This window comes from Theobroma umbraticum, unplaced genomic scaffold, assembly GCF_002168275.2.
Source record: "Theobroma umbraticum cultivar Fairchild unplaced genomic scaffold, ASM216827v3 scaffold_51.0, whole genome shotgun sequence".
In the NCBI taxonomy this organism is placed as follows: Eukaryota; Viridiplantae; Streptophyta; class Magnoliopsida; order Malvales; family Malvaceae; genus Theobroma; species Theobroma umbraticum.
Genome location: NW_018397260.1, coordinates 7,735,661 through 7,754,261, shown reverse-complemented (window position 1 = coordinate 7,754,261; position 18,601 = coordinate 7,735,661). Strand labels below are relative to the sequence as shown.

General features: G+C 36.8%; 3 protein-coding genes and 1 non-coding gene across 8 annotated transcripts; 1 reads left to right on the top strand and 3 right to left on the bottom strand.

Moving 5' to 3' along the window:
• Window positions 1-1,192: 1,192 nt before the first annotated feature.
• On the bottom strand, window positions 1,193-6,580 carry LOC110417395 (O-fucosyltransferase family protein). Its single transcript, XM_021429731.2, has 10 exons — window positions 6,262-6,580; window positions 6,114-6,170; window positions 5,901-5,991; window positions 5,656-5,732; window positions 5,004-5,092; window positions 4,707-4,890; window positions 3,773-3,957; window positions 3,267-3,369; window positions 2,555-2,886; window positions 1,193-2,473 (listed from the first exon to the last, which is right to left on the bottom strand). The coding sequence occupies exons 1-10, from the start codon at window positions 6,427-6,429 to the stop codon at window positions 2,014-2,016; spliced, it is 1,746 nt and encodes a 581-aa protein (XP_021285406.1). The 5' UTR covers window positions 6,430-6,580; the 3' UTR covers window positions 1,193-2,013.
• A 405-nt stretch (window positions 6,581-6,985) lies between these two features.
• TRNAL-UAG (transfer RNA leucine (anticodon UAG)) lies at window positions 6,986-7,065 on the bottom strand. Its single transcript has one exon. It is a non-coding gene; the product is annotated as a tRNA-Leu (tRNA).
• A 1,361-nt stretch (window positions 7,066-8,426) lies between these two features.
• On the top strand, window positions 8,427-11,320 carry LOC110416631 (uncharacterized). Of its 2 annotated transcripts, none has more exons than XM_021428663.2 (7): window positions 8,427-8,847; window positions 8,933-9,022; window positions 9,128-9,208; window positions 9,317-9,448; window positions 10,273-10,491; window positions 10,833-10,925; window positions 11,110-11,320. In XM_021428663.2, exons 1-7 carry the CDS (start codon window positions 8,629-8,631, stop codon window positions 11,269-11,271), a joined length of 996 nt encoding a protein of 331 aa, XP_021284338.1. In that variant the 5' UTR covers window positions 8,427-8,628; the 3' UTR covers window positions 11,272-11,320. The 2 variants fall into 2 exon arrangements, with proteins under 2 accessions (XP_021284338.1, XP_021284337.1); XM_021428662.2 differs by having other exon boundaries at window positions 8,428-8,847; window positions 8,930-9,022.
• A 665-nt stretch (window positions 11,321-11,985) lies between these two features.
• LOC110416630 (Tetratricopeptide repeat (TPR)-like superfamily protein) lies at window positions 11,986-18,123 on the bottom strand. Of its 4 annotated transcripts, none has more exons than XM_021428659.2 (13): window positions 17,908-18,123; window positions 17,708-17,765; window positions 17,404-17,597; window positions 17,084-17,191; window positions 16,645-16,827; window positions 15,916-16,401; window positions 15,576-15,671; window positions 15,305-15,478; window positions 14,568-14,795; window positions 14,338-14,481; window positions 14,043-14,231; window positions 13,260-13,379; window positions 11,986-12,396 (listed from the first exon to the last, which is right to left on the bottom strand). In XM_021428659.2, the coding sequence occupies exons 1-13, from the start codon at window positions 17,974-17,976 to the stop codon at window positions 11,986-11,988; spliced, it is 2,460 nt and encodes an 819-aa protein (XP_021284334.1). In that variant the 5' UTR covers window positions 17,977-18,123. The 4 variants fall into 4 exon arrangements, with proteins under 4 accessions (XP_021284334.1, XP_021284335.1, XP_021284336.1 ...); XM_021428660.2 differs by having other exon boundaries at window positions 14,568-14,789; XM_089783655.1 differs by lacking the exon at window positions 11,986-12,396 and adding an exon at window positions 12,938-13,095.
• Between the last annotated feature and the right edge of the window lie 478 nt (window positions 18,124-18,601).

The window sequence follows — 18,601 nt, the reverse complement described above, 5'->3', positions numbered from 1 at the left end:
TCCTTAACATTGGGCCCTTACTGGTTGCTAACTTTTTCAGCCGTAATGCATACAATGGGCCAAATTCTTGGCCTTTGTGAAAATTGGTCCCAACGTGAGGACTAAATTGTTCTTATCGGGCCCGCAATTGGCCTATATTTGACCCGAATGGGTTAGCGATGGCGTATTATTGGACCTTAATCGGTTAGAGCTGGGGCAAATTTTGCCTATTAATGTATCATCATGGGTCCAAAGTTGGCCCTAAAGGAATCCCTGCCGGCCCCATCATGGGCTACAGTGGGTCAAGGTTGGGCTAAATTTTGTCTAATGGGTCATCTTGGGTTATTATTGGGCCTCAGTGGGTCAATGTTGGGCTTGAATTTGTTTCCTAATGGGTCTTGGTTGGGCCTTAATAAGGTATCATTGGATCTAATCTTGGGCCTTAGTGGGTCAATGGTGGGAGGAATTTTGTTTCTTAATGGGTCATCTTTGGGCCTAACATTGGGCCTCAATGAGTTAAAGTTGGACCAAATTTTGTTACTTAATAGGTAATCATCGGGCCTAATATTGAGCCTCAGTGGTTCAAAGTTTAACAAATTTTGTTTCTTAATGGGTCATTATTGGGCCTAGATTTGGGCCTGATAGGTGAAAATAGGATAACATTTAGTTTCTTAATGGGTCATCAGTGGGCCTAATGGGCCTTTGTTACCTGGATATTGGGCCTTATTGAGCGCAAATTGAGCCGAATTGGGTTCTTTCTTTGGGCCTTAGTGGATCAAAGATGGGCCAAGTTTTATTTAGTAATGGGTCATGTTGGTCCTAATCTCGGGGCTTAGTGCCACATAACTTGCTGGTATTTTGCTTCTTAATTGGTTTGGGCAGAATAGTCGGCCTTAGTGGTCGAAGTTGGGGCTAGCTTTGTTCTAAATGTTTGGCTTTGTGCTTAATCTTGGGCCTTAGTATGTCCAATTTGGGGAAATTTGGTCCCTAATTTGTCATCGTTGGGCCCGTACTTGGGACTGCATATGACCCTTAGTGGGTCAGCGTTGTAAATGTATTAGAATTGATAATGTGCCATTTTGGGCCTCGCTTAAACTCATTCATCAACTACATGGTCATTAAGAGACCATGAAGCCATTTCCATAGGCTCCAACCATAATTCAACAAAAACTAAGTGCACTTTGACGGGCCAAACAACGCCGAAACGTTAATCTTACAACAATAAAACTTATATTTTGTTATCTAATAAGAAAATGCATAATTTGTATAATAATAAATTAATTATAAAATGCATTACTTAGATACTAATTAATTCAGGAAAGAAACTGGTTACCCGACCCAATAGTAAAACAGTTAACGCTTGTGGCCCTCCCGCACACTCACAGAAATTGACAGAAGCAACTTCTGTATTTGGTCACAGCTGCCGCCTATCTGGCCCCTATCATATCAGTTAGCTGAGAATTGATTGATACTACAGAACTAAGATCAAATTTACATGGAGCTGCGTGCAACCTAAATAGTAGACCTGAAGCACTAAATGAATGATCTCAGAAAAAACAAATAGAAGGTAAAAAGAGAAACAAAATCACTGGAAGCATAGCTGCATTTCAAACCTTTTTTTTCTTTTTTTCTTATCTCGTCTTGGTAATTGGATTGAGGCTCAAGATCAATCTCTTCTTAGCAACAGAAAAATCAGTTGAAATCGTGGTCTGTTCTGGTAAACCTTTGGAAAAACAAATGCTCGGCAGCCAACATCCACTCTCCCATAATTCATAGTTTATACTTTTTGGACGCTGGAAACTTGTAGGAAGAAGTTCCATCTTTGATCTGCCGTCCATCATATGCTTCATTACAAGTTGAATGCTCCTGGAAATCTAAAACTCAAGCAAAAAATAACCGTTGAGAATTTCAGTGGTTTAATAGACAGGATGACATCTTGCATTATCATCAAGAAAACTATGAATGCCTCACAGAGCCCCAAGAGAAGCCAAGGAGTTTCAAGAATGAAATTCAGGTTCATCCTGCTCATTCTGTTCAGTCTGAAAGCATCAGTTCCAACTCAGGTTCATCAGAGATGGCTGCATCATAATCTGAACCTGTTATGTTATACAGACCCTTTTCTTGAAGCCCAATTTGATCCTCATCATCATCCAGATCAGGCCATTCTGGCTCATCATCATCATCATTCTCATTCTGATCATCACCTACCATAACATCGTTTCTTGATGAATCATCCATTTTCCCATGTTTCCTGTGTCCTGAACCTGCCTTTGCCTTTTCCTTTGCCTCTGAATCTTCACATATACAGGCAGATGGGTTCTCATGGAACTCACCCCTGCCTGGCCTGACCTCTTTTGGCTCCCCCATAAAGCCCCTTTGTAAAGTACGAACTCTAGAGGCAAATGCTTCCCACGTCATGTTGCTTCTGCTCAAGAACAACCGATATAGTTTTTTAGCATTTGGACGAATAGTAGGTTTATGTCCAAAATATCTCCTGTAAAACACAAAGAATGGAAAAAGTTAGCCAGCAGTTATAGTTGCAGAGAGAGAAGAACGGAAAGCAGGACTTGTTTACCTTCTTCCAGCTAATATTCTAGCCATGTTACCATTGTTGTTGGTGACAAACACATCACTCTCATCACAAACAATGAAGTCAAGTGCAGCCATCCGAGAAGAGAATGAGGAAAATGGCTTCAATTCTTCCTTTGTGGCAATAGAATCTTTTGAATAGAAGTTTGGGAAGAGTGCTTTTAGGGGTCTCAATGTTTCCTCCCTCCCATACACTTCACCAGATGCCACATAAATATGTACATCACTGCCATATCCTAGAGCTCGCAGCATCAGACCAACTTCCTCAGGGGTAAGTGGGCATTTTCCTTGCCTCCTTTGCTTATCAGGATTAATTTTCTGCAAACCAATAAACAGATGCCATACATGCATTAGATCTGGGGTTGGGAGCTGAATGATGGAAGTCAAATTAATACAAATTGGAGAATTTAAAAGGACTACAGTCTCTGTTCTCAAAGGAGCAGTCACTTGAGAATTTTCTTTGCATCTCTTTTACCCTCTTATGTTCTTTATAAAAACTTCACCCAAACTATACTGGAATCATTTTTCCCCTTTCCTTGGTGGGAGGAGACAATGATACTTATAAACTGGAAAATGATGTTGAGTGATCATAATAGTGGAAACTTTACAGATTTACTTTCCAAATTCCAAGTTCTAGGCCTATAAAAAATGAGAATCAGGATGCAGAAAATAAATAGAGCATGACACTTGAGCCGTACATGTAAAGTTTTCCACCTCTTTCTTATCGCACCTAGTTCATTCCTTTCCTTTTCACCTCCACCATAATCACATCCTGAGAATGCAAGCATATCAGGTTCAAACCTGCAACAAAAGTGTTTAGCTGCATCAATAAATCTCATTCCTGTCTTTTATTATTGAATGGAAAAGCTATTGCTGGGAAATAATGATGCATTTATCTACTGCTGTATATCGACATATCTATCATGATGAATTTGGTTGAAGGCCTATCCTTAAATCATGCAAGGTTAGTGGGTAGCATCAGATGTTTGCAAATTGCCATGCTGTCATTAACTAAGTGTAAAGAAATTGCAGGGCTGTCTGTAGTTAGTTACTAAGTACATTCTTATATTATCATGCATGCAGGTTAATCAGTTTCAAACCTTAAGGTATACAAAATCCAGGTGTGCCGGTGCACGTAGCTGTAAGCATAAGTATCAATACACATGATAGATATCCAGGACCAAAGATAAAGAAAGAAACATGCCTCAAGTGCAAAGCAATATAATGCTTGCTCCTCATCCTCATTCGACGAACAAGTGTTTTACCCAGTTCTAGAATAGGGTCAGTGAACTTCAGAGCATGGTAGTTTACTCTGCATCTTAACTTCTGCAAATCTGTATCCAATTTGTTTGCAAGTCTGTAATCGAACTTGTTGAGCTGAACTGCATTCTTCACAGAATAAGAGAAGTGTCATTAGTGAACCATCAGATATTAGACAGTTATAGCGGACGAGTAAAATCAACCCATCTTAAACAACCTAGAATAGGATAAAATAACATGATGAGACTTAAGATGAAACAGATATCAACAGAAGCCAGTCCATACTAAATCCAGGTAAAACCCAAAATGCTGAGGGGACAATAAACATGAGTTCAAACTTAAAAAACATTTCAATTTCTCATAAACTTATTAGCAATCTAATAGTTCTATATGCTGGTGCTGTAGACACTTCTTTTTCCGAATAACAGTGAGATTAGTTATAGAATAAAGGATCAACCTGTTCCCCCACCACTCTCTTTAGACTGGTCCAAAGCTCAAGCTTTATATGCCATTATAGCTCATCCCACGAAGGAAAGGTCTACTATTGCAAGAGCAAAGGTTTCCATGCATCACCAAACACTGATAAAGAATACACTTCTTTAAAATTTATAGCCACCACTCTTTTAATTACTATCAGATTCACTAGGTCTGATATAGACAGGTGAAAAAGATAACAAATGGTTCTATAGGCAAGGCAACTAAATTGGTATTTGATTTCCTTTTTTTCTCCATGAGAAAAAAGTAAGAGAGAATGAGAAGGGCAGCTATTACAAACAGGAAAAATGAAGTAAATAAAGCAATCCAAAAGTGGCCAGTGACCGGTTAAGGTCTAAGCATATAAAATTGAAAGCGAAAAATTTTGACAATAGGGAACTTACATGCCTTTTCAAAAGAACTGGCAATACACGATTTTGATAACATCTTTCACTACACTTCCGTGGAACACGCATGGTGTATGGAGTCCAACTCTTCCCTCCCCTTTTAGGGAGCTGCTTTATGATTTTAACATCTTTTGACAAAAACGATATGAACCAATGAACGTCAAAGATCTCTGAGAAGTTACTGCACGTGAAAAGTTAGAAATAGTCACATAACATCTTGACAACTCAGTTCATGCAGCATTTTCTCTATTTAAAACGGTTCAAATGGCAAATATCTTTCATTCAATTACAAACCTGGCATCCTTCCAAAAGGATTTTGGGTCCAGCTTTGGAACAACAAGAGTAGCATTCAGAATTCGAGCTGCAACAACAGCATCTGTAATCTGCCACACATGAATTGATAGTAAGCTTGACCACAAAAACGAATCAATTGAGTGATAAAACAATGATCCAATCATTGTTGTCATGAGACATGGATGGATGGTAACAGAAAGCTCAAACTAGTGTTTTCAAAGTCCAATAGCTTTAAGCATGGCAGTAGATCATTAAGGTTCGGATCAGCTTGAATCAGCAGAATGCAATCCCTTTGCTTGTTACAGTTTTTGATTGAATGTTAGCTAATAAAATTATTCTGTTTATACATTATATGCTGCCAATTGGGCCAGTGATTCAAGCAGCCACTTCATTATACAATTTCATTCAATATTTTACTTGTAAAACAAATAAATTAGTACATAACTCCACACTGATCAATGAAGAATATAATCAAGAGCATGTATTCATGTGTCTAACTATTGTAAGCTATATAAACCTTTAGCACGAGAAACTTTTATCTTACTTGCAGGTTCTCATGCTAAATTTGACATCAAACACAGAACCAAAGCTAGAAAATACCACAAAACATCATTCCATAAGAACTGTACTAAGAAGTAGCTATCAGAGTTACCCCAGTTCTTTGTTGGTTCAAGCCTCCACTGGTGGCGATGGCCAAGTATCGAGTGGGACGCGTAACAGCTTCAGCTTCTGCAATACAATCAACACATTAAAAATCCTAAATCATCTCAATTCATTTATCATTATCAATAGATTTAAGGTTTCCTAAATCCATTTTCATAAAACCTAAAGTTTCAACATAAAATGTACAATTAATCAATCAAACTGGAGAAATAAATAAATAAATATTATACGCACTGGCAAATTTGCCGCTGGCATTACTGCATCCATAAAAGAATTTAGCATTTCTCGAACTCCATATATCACGATCTAATTTTCCTCCCTTACTCTGATGCTCAGAAACAACATCACAAATTAATCAACGGTTAGGATCCAAAGAAACCTAAAATAAAACCGCAAAATCATAATAACAATTATAAAGAATAATACAAGTAATGAAGGAACCGTAACTGGAATACGGAAAACTGAATCTCCATTGGCAATCGGATCCTCAACAACTGTGTTAAACTACACAGGGGAGAAAAATGAATGCGTAAGCCAAATCACACATGAATTCAACGCTAACTAAAATAAACACGGAGAAAGAGAGAGGAAATACGGCGGTATGATCCCGGCGAAGGTTAAATTGGTCCGATTCGTTAGGAGAAGGAGCGAGAAACGAAAGGATAGCGAAGAGGATTAGAAGTGCACCGGAGATGGCGGATATCACCGGAACCAAAGTCCGAAGGCGGTGGTAGTAATGTTGGCGCCGCCGTTGCAAGGCCATCGCGGCGCTGCTGTTGACGGCGCTCTAAAGGCAAACAAAAAGAGAGAGAGAAAACTGATTGATCTCTCTCCCCCCTCCGCTATAACTCCAACATCGCTTGAATTTTAATCTTATTATTTTAATTTTTTTAGAGGCTATGGCGAAAAGGACAAGAGTGGTTGTATAATGAGATTCAGAATGAAGTGGAAAAACAAAAAGAAGAGAGAGAGAGAAAGGGCGCCAGGGAGGAAATAAAAGAATGAACAAAAACCCACCTCAGGACGAAACGAATCCTGGGGTGGAGAGAGCGATGGTGAGCTGGCTTGCGCAGTTTCACTTTTTGTTTTTCTTCCATGAATATTTTCCGACGGTTAAAATATTCTAATAACTATTTGTTTTGGCTTTGGCGGTGGAAGGCGGGTGAGTTTTAATCCTCTGGTTATTGGGCTCAGATAAACTATGGGGTGAGTTTTGATCCTGGTTGTTGGGCTCAGGTAGGATAAAGTTGCGCCCAGTTGTGGGCTCAGGTTAGATAAAGTTGCGTCAAGTTGTTAAGGGAGAAATTTATTTAAAAATATGACAGCTGTGGGATTTGAACCCACGCCCTTTCGGACCAGAGCCTAAATCTGGCGCCTTAGACCACTCGGCCAAACTGTCAATTTTAAATTATTAATTTTTTTTTACTAATTTGTTTAAATAATGGATATCTTATAGTTCCATCTTTCTAAAAAAGCTCTTAAACTATTTTAAAAAATTTAAATAAACTTTTATATTTTTATTACGTGTAATCAAGTTTTTATAATTTTATTTTAAATTAAATAAATCATTTTAATTAATAATTGACTTAATTAAAATATTATTTGTCATTTTATATCGCATAATATTGATGTGATATGTTAACATATAATGTGACATATTAACATATTATAATTACTTATGATGTGACATGTTAATTTAACATTATAATATGATAATGTAACTTTTTTAACTTATACATTAATGTTATCTCGGTGTCATATGTAAACAAATATAATAAGTGATATTTTGATTAATAATAATTAGTCAATTATTAGTCATACTCAAAATAAAAGTACAGGTATATGATTGAACGCAATAAAAAATAACTGTTTATTTAAATTTTATTGAATAATTTAAAGATTTATTTGAGTATTATGCTTATATATTATTTGATATGATTAAGATAGGTCAAAACATTTCATATTCAAGTTTAGGTAGATAAAAGATAGTAAAACTATTACTCATCACAAATTCAAATAGTGATCTTATGATATCACTATTATTTCTTAATTATAAATAATAATTTTTTATATTAAATTTTAGTCACATATATCTATTATTTTTTTATTTATAAAATTCTTATAATTATTACAAAATTTATTAAAATTCATTAAATATTTTAAATTTTAACTTAATTTCTTATAAACTAACTTTAATTTTCATTAATAATATATAAATTTATTTTAAATTTATTTTAATAAAATATTTAATATATAGTATCTAGGGCATTAAAGTTCAAAATTTTAATTGAATATTTATAGGGTTTGAGTAATTTATCAAATAAAAGAGTTTAGGTTAAAGTACATAAAAAATAACAATACTTTACCCGTTGACATCTTTGTTCATGTTTCATAATAAATCTTTATATTTATCAATTTTTATATTCCTTATGTTATTTTTCTTTATCTATTTCTTTTTGAAATTTCTCAAAATGATTTTTTTACAAACTTTAATATTATTTTTCATAATTTTTTATACTAAAAATACAAAATATATATTTTATATTAAAATTAAAACTTTTTATCTTAATTTGGATACTAATAAAATAGAGGAAAAAAAAGAGAAAAGAGTAATATCTTTTACTTAAATAATTAAGTGTCTTTCTCAAAAATAACTAATTTCCAAAGCACAAGATGAAAGCAATAGGGAAATCCTGGCCATTTTGCTCCTAGTAGCATTTTGAGAATCTGCATAAGTTATCCTCTGGGCGCTAGTCCACTATCTTCTGGTGGAACCCAACCCGCACTTTTCATTTTTCAGACCAACAAACCCTCATCTCTGGGAACTCCCACACCAGGAAGCCCAACGTTTTTCACTTTCTCTTTACTTCGTACCGGTTAATGCCTGCACTATAAAGATTAAGTAATCAGGCTTTATTTATTTATTTTTGGTGAATAGAAATAAACCTGGGAAGGAGCTGAGATGAATTCTCTGACCGTGAAACCCTCTTCGTTTGTGTTGCAATCTTCTTCCACAGTCCTCTCATCGTGCAAGCCAAAACAATGTCTTCCTTCAGTTAGCTTCCCAAGAAAGATTAAGAGCGGGAGAAGATTGGGTTTGAGATTTGAAGCTTATGATTCTTCCAAAAGCGACGAGCCTTCTAAGTCCAGCGGTGATTCCAAGCCTACTAACGGCACTCTGGTATCTCTCTCTGTCTCTCTCGTCAATGTATTTTTCTTGGTTGTGCAAGTGGTATTTGAAGTGTCATTTTTTCTGCAATCAGCAGCCGAAAAACAGGAGAGATATTCTATTGGAGTACGTGAAAAATGTGCAGCCGGAGTTCATGGAGTTGTTCGTGAAACGGGCGCCGCAGCAGGTTTCATTTATTTTTCTTATTCCTTATTTGTTCTGGATGCTAAGTTCTTAGGCTCTGGAAATGAAGTGAATTTGAATGTTACCCTTTTTTTATTGGTGTTTTCAGGTCGTTGAGGCAATGCGGCAAACGGTGACAAATATGATTGGAACCCTGCCCCCGCAATTTTTTGCCGTGACAGTCACCACTGTGAGTATATTATGCTTTTCCGTTTTGGTTTTATGTTTTTTCAGTGCTATTGAATTCTACTCTTATCGGTTTAGACAGTTATTGGGAACTCTTTGATTTTCCTTTTAGGTTGCTGAAAATCTTGCACAACTCATGTACAGTGTTATGATGACTGGATATATGTTTAGGAATGCGCAATACCGATTGGAATTGCAACAAAGTATAGAGCAGGCTGCTCTTCCTGAGGTCCAAGAAGAAAAGGTAAGTCTTTTCCCATTTTGCGTCTTGAAAGAAACCAAGGTGGTAATTGTTATCTGGAGAAAACCTTGTGAGGTTGCCACTCAACCATACCCGATAAGAAATGGCTATCTCAGCTGCTTCATAGTGATATACTCTGGAGCCCTGTGTAATGGAGTCTGTTCTGATAGGGAGAAATCTCACGATGGTAGAGAGAAGAAAAGAAAAATAATTAGTCTTTGGAATGATAGAGTGATGTAACTGCGTATCATTGGTGTCTAAACAGAACTTGCCAAGAGGAATTATGATGCCGCGGCGTTGTGAAAGACACCAATCGTGGTGAGGTTAGAAACTCCACTAAGGTGAACCACCAATCTTGGCAAGGTTAGAAAACCCCACTAAGATGAAGAATAGCTAAAATCCCACTTTGGTTGGCTAGGCCAAAGATACCCAGACGCTCCTGCATCAAATTATTTGTCTTGTCTCTAAGTCATTCAATCCTATCAAGTTATCCAAGAGAGTTATTTTGTTCAGTTTTATGCTACTGTAAATTTAATCTGGGGGCCACTAGATGGTATAGCTTTATCTAAAGTAATCAACAATGCAATACTTCATTTTGTATTTCTTGTTAAAACATTTGGTGTCAATCATTGAAGTGCTTTGGGGTCCTGCACACTGCTTGCTGACTGCTTTATATTTAATGTTCACCATGTTGACTGCAACTCCTGTGTAGTGGCAACTGCATCTACATCATAGACCCTGATCTAATCATCTTCTGTCATCTGAGATGTGCTCTTTAATCTCCAAATGTTTTGTTTCATTGGTGCTAAAGGGCTCCATCTTTACAGGATGTTCCAGATTATGCACCTGGTACACAAAAGAATGTGTCTGGTGAAGTTATTAGGTGGAATAATGTTTCTGGCCCGGAGAAAATAGATGCTAAAAAGTACATTGAGTTACTTGAAGCAGAGATTGAGGAATTGAACCGTCAAGTCGGTAGAAAATCTGCAAATGGACAGAATGAGCTATTAGAATTTCTCAAGTCTCTTGAGCCACAAAATCTGAAGGTAAATAAAGCTATTTCCACTTTTTTTTTTACTGTATAATTTGGTTGCCCTGGTTATAGTTGCCAGCTGATTTTGCGTTTTTGCTTGCATAGATACATGATTATAGAGAGAACTTATTGAATGCTTGTTGCATTACATTATTTACTGCATCAAACTTAACTTGCTTGGAACTTGACAGTGTATTTTAAAGTTAAAAATACCGGGGGAAAACTGTGTACGGAGAATTAGCTGTAAAAGTTTCTTTCAATTACTGAATTCTAGTGGGGTCGAATAGAATAACTGCCATCTCACTCGAATTAGTGATTATCTCCACATATTGACTCAAATTACATGTTTTCTAGGAGTTGACAAGCAGCGCTGGAGAAGATGTTGTGTTTGCAATGAACACATTCATTAAGCGTCTTTTAGCCGTTTCAGATCCTGACCAAATGAAGGTTACCTTCCTATTACTTTTACGTTGTTGGGTGATCTCTTGCGTTATGGTTTAAATGTTCATTCATATGAAGAAATCATTGGATGCATGCACCTTGTGACAGAGTGTAGAACTTAAAAGATACTAGAAGGTTATTTGATATTTAAAAGAGTCTTCCTCAAACTTTGATATCCATTGTTTTACAGGCAAGTGTAACTGAGACAAGTGCACCCGAACTTGCCAAGCTTCTTTATTGGCTGATGGTTGTTGGTTACAGCATTAGGAACATTGAAGTCCGTTTTGACATGGAAAGAGTGCTTGGCACTCCTCCAAAGCTTGCAGAGTTGCCTCCAGGAGAAAACATTTAGTTGCTGGTGGATAATTGCAAATATACGCAAATGGCAAAGTTGGTGCATATGCTATATTATGATTTAGGTGGAAATTTTGTGCATGCCGTGCATGGTTGGCTTCTTATAATAACTTGAAACTTATTGATTACACGAGCCTTTTCCAAAGGAATTCTAACTTTAAACACAGCTAAGTTGAGGTTTTGGTTGAACAAAGTTACACTGCTGCAAAATCGTTCTTTCAACAGTTTGAATGCCCATCTGCGCTATTAAGTTAAAAGATCAAATTCCTTATCGACATCCCTGTGTGTTGTCAATCACCAAGGATTTCTATGTCATTCGCTTAATCTTTGCTCCGCTGCCATTGCTAACATTAGTTAATATCCTTGAATGGCTCTTGTGATTTGTCAGTACTTTGCGAGTGGAAGTCCTGCTGCCTCCTCTGATTGCAAGCAATTAAAGCCTTGTAGTCCGCCTCAACTCCTAACCATAAACATGGTTGCAAGGTGTGAAGAACCTTAGCATCTTTCATTCGTCCTATGCGGACTTGAGCTCAAGCAAGCAAATGGAAAACCGTTAGATATCTACAATGGCCTCATTACCGCCTGATTTGGTGTGTTCTACTGAGCTGGGGCACCCTTGTGAACAGCAAAGCTTTCACGACATCGAGGGCAGTTTTTGAGATTGAATGCTGCAAAAAGAGCTGATTAGAAGGCATTTTAGCTGTTGCTACGCTTATAACACAGTGCTCCCTGCTCTGTCATAATTAGTTTTGAGTCTGCTAACCCATCCACTTTGGTTAGGTGACCAAGAGACTGGAAACCCAAGTATAGCACACCATCTTAAATTCAAAAGAGCGATGGCAAGATGCTCCTCAGAATCCTTAAAAACCTGGAGTATCCTCGACTCAGCTTCCAAGTCCTCGGAAAGCACAAAATTATCCTCAAATTGTCCCTTCTTTTCTTCAAGTGTGCTGTCTTCGTCAGAGATCATCCACATGCTCAAAACCTGCAATGCTTCCATGGCAGTGTTGTGAAAACCACGATCAACATATGCAGAAAATACATAATAGCAGGTTGACGGGTCAGGCTGGACTTTGTGTTGGTGCATCTGCCCAAGAGTAAATTCCATTATGTCGATTCTTCCCTGACATTCATCCATGAAAAATCCAAAACCAATGTCAATAACTTACAAGGCAACCAGTCCATCACAAGACTATCAATGTTCAAGAGTAATCATATTTACCACTGTATTCTATGCACATAGTTGATATTACATGTATAAAGAAAGCAGATTTAGCAAAGAAAGGCTCCTAGGTGGCGACAGGACACTTTTAACACAATCTTAAGGCGCATTCTGCCTTCTGATGGCGATAACAGCATGTTATCAATTCCTTCAAGAAGTTCTGGCCAAAAACATGAAAATGCCTTCAATAAGGAATTTTAGTGACACTTACTTCTTACACAACACCAGATACAAGTTATTGAATACTCTACTGATGCTTGCATGATAAGCATAAACAATATCCTAGGTGTTAGTAACCCAAAGTGTGTCAGGACATCCAAGCAGAAGCCAGCAGACAACTCTGAGGTGCAGTACCCTCAATGACACAAGAACTCGTATCTTGAGTTTTCCTTCATAAAAGTAATACCATTGGGTACAACAGCAAAAGAGTCAGTATTTACCTATGGCATCTAGAGGGAACTAAAGTAGTGAAATCCCACATCGATACTCAAGACGAGCCCCAATCAAAGAACGGCAGAGAGCTGCTTAGATATTCTGCTGTTTGCTAAGGCACCCTAAGAAAAGATGATATAGAACTCCATTTCTCATTCAATCCACATGCTGAACGAAACATGCATAAACAGAAAATAGCCAGAAATGTAAATTAAGATACAAAATTTTACTCAGGTTACTTTTGCAAATAACATGCCTTGCAAAAATAGTAAAGATATATGTGTAGAGAGAGAGAGAGAGAGACAGAGAGAGAGAGAGAACAGGGGGAATACCTTTTCACTTGCTTTAAAAAGTATGGTATTATACAATATTACATCCAGTTGATGCCCTTCTAAACTTGCTTGATCCAGAAGATTTATTGCTTCATCAAAATTTTCATATTCCAGCAATATCTTCAAAAAAAAAGTGTTAGAAACTGAACTCCGACCAATTACATGATAAATACCACTAGTTGCTCCCCTCTGCTACTCACAAAAGGTATTCATAGTCGAGAGACAAATGTAAATCTTTAACTGGATATTATACTCTCAGACAGGACAATCCTTTACTTCGTTATTATACACACTAAAAATATAGCAACAAGACAGTTTTGGGTCGTTAAAAATGTGTGCAATTACTTGTTTTCTCATCTACAAGAAAGCATCGGGGTTTAGTTCTAAAGTTATAATATGCAGGACAGCTGACAGAAATTTATTATTAGACTAGAATTGTATCTTTAAGATGAGGATCTGAAAGGGTAATATGAAAATGCACCAAAGTATCATGATGCCAATTTCTACAGCTATTTTTTTATATAAAGAAGAAGATTTCCAAGAATGTAAAAGATAAAACTTATAAATTTTTAAATTCTTTTTTTCCTTGAAGGTTTGAATACTTGAAAAAATGAATAAAACGAGTTTGGGAGATAAGGTCAGGATTAGTGAGCAGGAATGAATTGGATATACTTTGGGCAGCAGGAATAAATTCCTATTTCTCTGCAATGTGCATACAATGGAGGCAATATTTGCAATGCAAGTGAATTTGACAGAGAAGGACTAAAGCTAAAAAAGGAATACCTTTATTAGAGATGTGTATGTCATTGTCTCTGGATAAAAACCATTACGCACCATCATGGAAACTAGTGCACAAGCAGATTTGAAACATCTCATGGTGCTACAACAATCAATCATTATATTGTATGTTGCAGCACAGGGTTGGAGACCACATGATTTCATATTTTTAAATATTTCTATCGCCATTTGACTCTGCACATAGAGTGAAGATATGATTTATATGCAAACGCTAATTATAAACCCACACCTAACAAAGCAGTAATTGCAAAGCATAAAGTACAGTGCTGGAAGCACTCACCTCTGCAGCCTCAATGAGTGAGTGCAGAACTGTATTATAGATGGGAGCTCCCATATAAGTGTTGGTATGGCAGAAAAGTTTCTCGGCAATATGTAAATAATGAAGCAGCTCTCTTGTCATCCCCTCAGCTCCAAGGGCTTTTAGCTGAAAAATTTCCATGCAAGTAACTCATACATAAAATTGTTCAAGGTCCAAGTAGAACGAATAAAGTACATGGGCAGGAAGTTTACCAAGTTCTTCATTGATAAATGACTATGCTGAACACCATTTTTAGCCATATCCATTTCTATAGCCTTTATCCGTTTGGTTGAGTCAACCTGTGACAACATATCGCCCTCTTCATAAGGAGCATTCACATTACCAAACAACGAAAATAGTAGTTCATATGTCCGGATATCTGGCTGAAGCTTTCGTTGTCTCATTTTAGCCAATAGCCGAATAGCTCGCTCTGGCTGATCCTGCAAAATTAATTTGCATCAATGGAGATAAATTATGCTCGTTGTTTTTTTTCATATTTGTGTCTTTTTCGTTTTTCTTTTTTGGATAATTCAATTTGTATTCATTCATCCAAAGAAGCAAAGTAGAAATTAAAAGGGCAAAAACCCCAACATAGTTCATTTACAATTAACTAACAAAATACAGAGGAATTAATTCCCCAATTACCACAAGGATCCCTGTTCAAAGGAGTAGCAGCAACATGGGATAGTGAATAGCAAAAGGCTTTCCAAATAGCAAGTTTAGAATAAATCAAATATGAAAACTGACTGATTCCAACAAAATACTGATCCATTAACTATATTAATCACCAATTTTTTTGGGATAAGAGATGGAATAATAACTACTGTTTTCTTCCAGTCTTATGAGCACAAATTTTTGGTTATGCGTTCAGAGATGAATAATCGATGAATAAAACAGTTGAACAAGAAAGGGAGAAAAAAAAAAGCAATGGAGTGCAAGGTTTACTTACCATAGTATCACATGCTCCAAAGAAAGCATTATAAGGATATGGATGTGGACATTCACAAACTTGATCCAGCAAAGCCTCAGCTAAGTCAAGTTCTAAGGCTTTACTACATTGTACCGAAAGAGCTGCAAGAGTTGAAGCATAAGGCTTCATATTCCTCTCTTCCATTACTTTTAACTACAGAGAATAAGGCCAAATGGAAAATTTATTGGTACAAGAGGAAAGAAACATCACTAAACATACTCAGTTTAAGCAATAAAAAGATGCAACCTACCATTTCCATGCCAGCACTAAATCCTCTTGTTGGGAGAACAGCTCTCATAAAGCCATCATATGTATGACTTGATGGTTGCAATCCAAGATTTTGCATCTAGAAAAACATAAAAAATGAAAAAAGAAAGGACTAAAAAAAAGCAGCTGAATGATTTTAACTACTAAGAGAGACACACAAGAGATTGGAACTTTATTCAAGTTACTTTTAACATGACAGTTATCTCGTCATAGTAGAATTTCAGAATTAAAGTCTTTAGCCTAGAATTATGGTCGTCAAATCAAATATTATGAGAATTGTGCAGAACAATCAGAATTTCAGGCCAGAAAAGAGGTTGTCCTACCTGCACCATCAAGTGCTCTGCTAGTTTATAATCTCGAGCTTGTGCACAAGCGTGTATTACATCACTGAAAGACCACCTCAGGACTTTCATAACAGGCATGCTCTTATAGTTATTCAAAATACCAACTGTAGCTCTCAAGGACTTGCATATCTCTACGTTGGAGGTATCAGTGTCAAATTTCAAAGCAAAATCTTGCTCGTTCTCTCCCAATTCTACTTTTTGTGACCCTGATTCACCTTTGGATGGTATAGGGATGTCCAGTCTTGAAGAATATAACCTTCCTTCACCAGTCCTACTAACAAATATCTTGCCACTAATGGCTAAAGCCACCATATGTTGCAATGTTTCATATGCAGATTTTAAATCTTTCAATCTCGTAAAGGACCATATAAACTTTCGAAGAGAAATTATGTTTAGACTGTAGTGCTTAATATAGTCCTTCCAAATTTCATGGACTGCAGATAGATTTTGCTGCCAAACTGCAAGCTGAAAGAATAAAGGATAAGAAAACAGCAAGAAAAACCAGAGAAGATAATCTGTTTAGAAGTATCATGAATTTGTCCACCAAAACACCAATACTATATATAGATGGATGATAAAACCAAACTTTAAAGATAGCTAACCACTTATTTTAATGTTACTATAAACATAGTGGGCAAACTGTGAACAAAGAAACCTAGTAATATAAACCTACTATTAGTAAAATCAATCAACACTGTTTTTACACACCTTGAGAAGCTCTGAATATGTAATTTCATTTTTCCCCACCCTTTGGCGCTCCATCAAATCCAAACATTGATTAGCATGAACTGCAGTTTGCATTTTTGCACAGGCTCCCAAGAAAGAGTTATAGACTGACAGAAAAGGATAGATGCCACGATTCTCTCCAAGAAATTTAATCAAATTGCATGCCTGAAGGAAACACAAGAAGAAGAAATGAGAAAACTTTTGATGGCAGTAGAGGAAAAGGAAATACACAAGCATACAGACATTTGAACCTTGATTTGTGGCAAAACTAATATTAATGATTAGAAATAGCACCTATAATGGTGTAGCAATAACAAAAAGGAGCTATTCACAATCACACAAGAAAACGAAGTTGTTCCAGTTAAGTTAATGAATCAACCCAAGGATACAAAGAGCTAACACTAGTCTATAAAATGTATACCTCCTCCAAATAACCTCCTCTACAAAGAGCTTGCACCATAAGCAAACAGCATTTGTTATTCAAGCCAATCTCCTTTTGCTCTATCAATCTCCACGTTTCCATAAAAAACTGTACGGAAATAGAAAATGCCACAACTGTTACTAACAAGTATAACCATTCATACTTCTTTTTCCTCTTCCTTTCCCGGACTCTTCTTTTTTTCCTTTTCCAGTTTGTCAACTGTGATCCTTATCCACATTATCTATGTTGTAAATCTATAGTCTATACAACAGAAACAGATTCAGGTTCACACACTTGCATGTCGGTAAACTCCAGCTTACCAGAGGATCAGGTGATTTTGCGCAGTAGTTAAGAATGTAAACAAAGTCATCAGCTTTCAGTGGCTGGTTTCCATCACCAAGATCAGACAGCAGGCTAGAAGCTCTACTTCTCTCACCCAAGCGAAGCGCATCAACAATTTGAAGCTGCAAGGTCTTTGTTCTTGACTCTTCTCCATATCCCAAACACACATGACCTGCTCATATCAATTCCTTGAGCTTAATAAACAAAGACTTGAAGCAATTGAAGAGTTTCCATCAAACAAACAAAATAAAATGGGAAAATCGAAAAATTGGGGTAACGTACCATTGATAGTTGCAACAGTTCTACATAATTCCAATCTTCCGGTCACATTTCGTCGTCCCTGAAACAGCATTAATCATTAACCAATAGGACTATGAACCAAATTTCCAAAAATTAGAAGAAAAAAAATATTACCAAGACAGAAACATCAAATTCTTCAAGGAAAATAAAGAAGTGAAACAAAAGTAATAAAAAAAATGTACATGTTCACGTGATTTCGATTTACAAAAGGTGTCTGCGATTGACCGCAAAGGAATCCTCACTCTACGCATTCCTTTTCCGTTACGCTCTTGGGTCACGACCCAGCTTACACCCGGGTTTTCCTTTCAGGGTTTAAGCAGTAGAAACAATTACCCGCGTTCGATCGAAGGCTGAAAGCTCATCAACCGCTCGTTCATGTCCTACGGTCGGACCTAGCGGAAAATATTTTGAAATTTGTTTGGCAATTCGGCTACGTTGCAGATATAGTTAACATACACACGCACCCAGCGGATCTTAATCTCCTCAGTATGGCAGGCCTTGAGTCGAGAGCTGGCCCAATAAGACCTGCTCCCAGGCCCGAAACCTTCTTGACCTATCATCAACTCTAAGTGATTGTGAAGTGGCTTAACATCAACTATTGTTTCCAGCTATTAGAATATACAACAAAACATAAGATGCTACCATTAGAAAGAGAAGTTTACTGACAAAGTGAATGCAAATTGTGGGATAAGAGGGAGGAGAATGATGAGGATTGAGGAACAAACAAATCAGATAAAGCCTGTCTGGTGCTATAGTTTTATCTGCAGATTGCACACTCTTCCTTTATCCTTCATAGTTTTACCAATGAAAATCATAAACAACTGATTGCAAAAGCAGAGAGATAAAAATTATGTCACATTTGAATCTTGTTCCAAG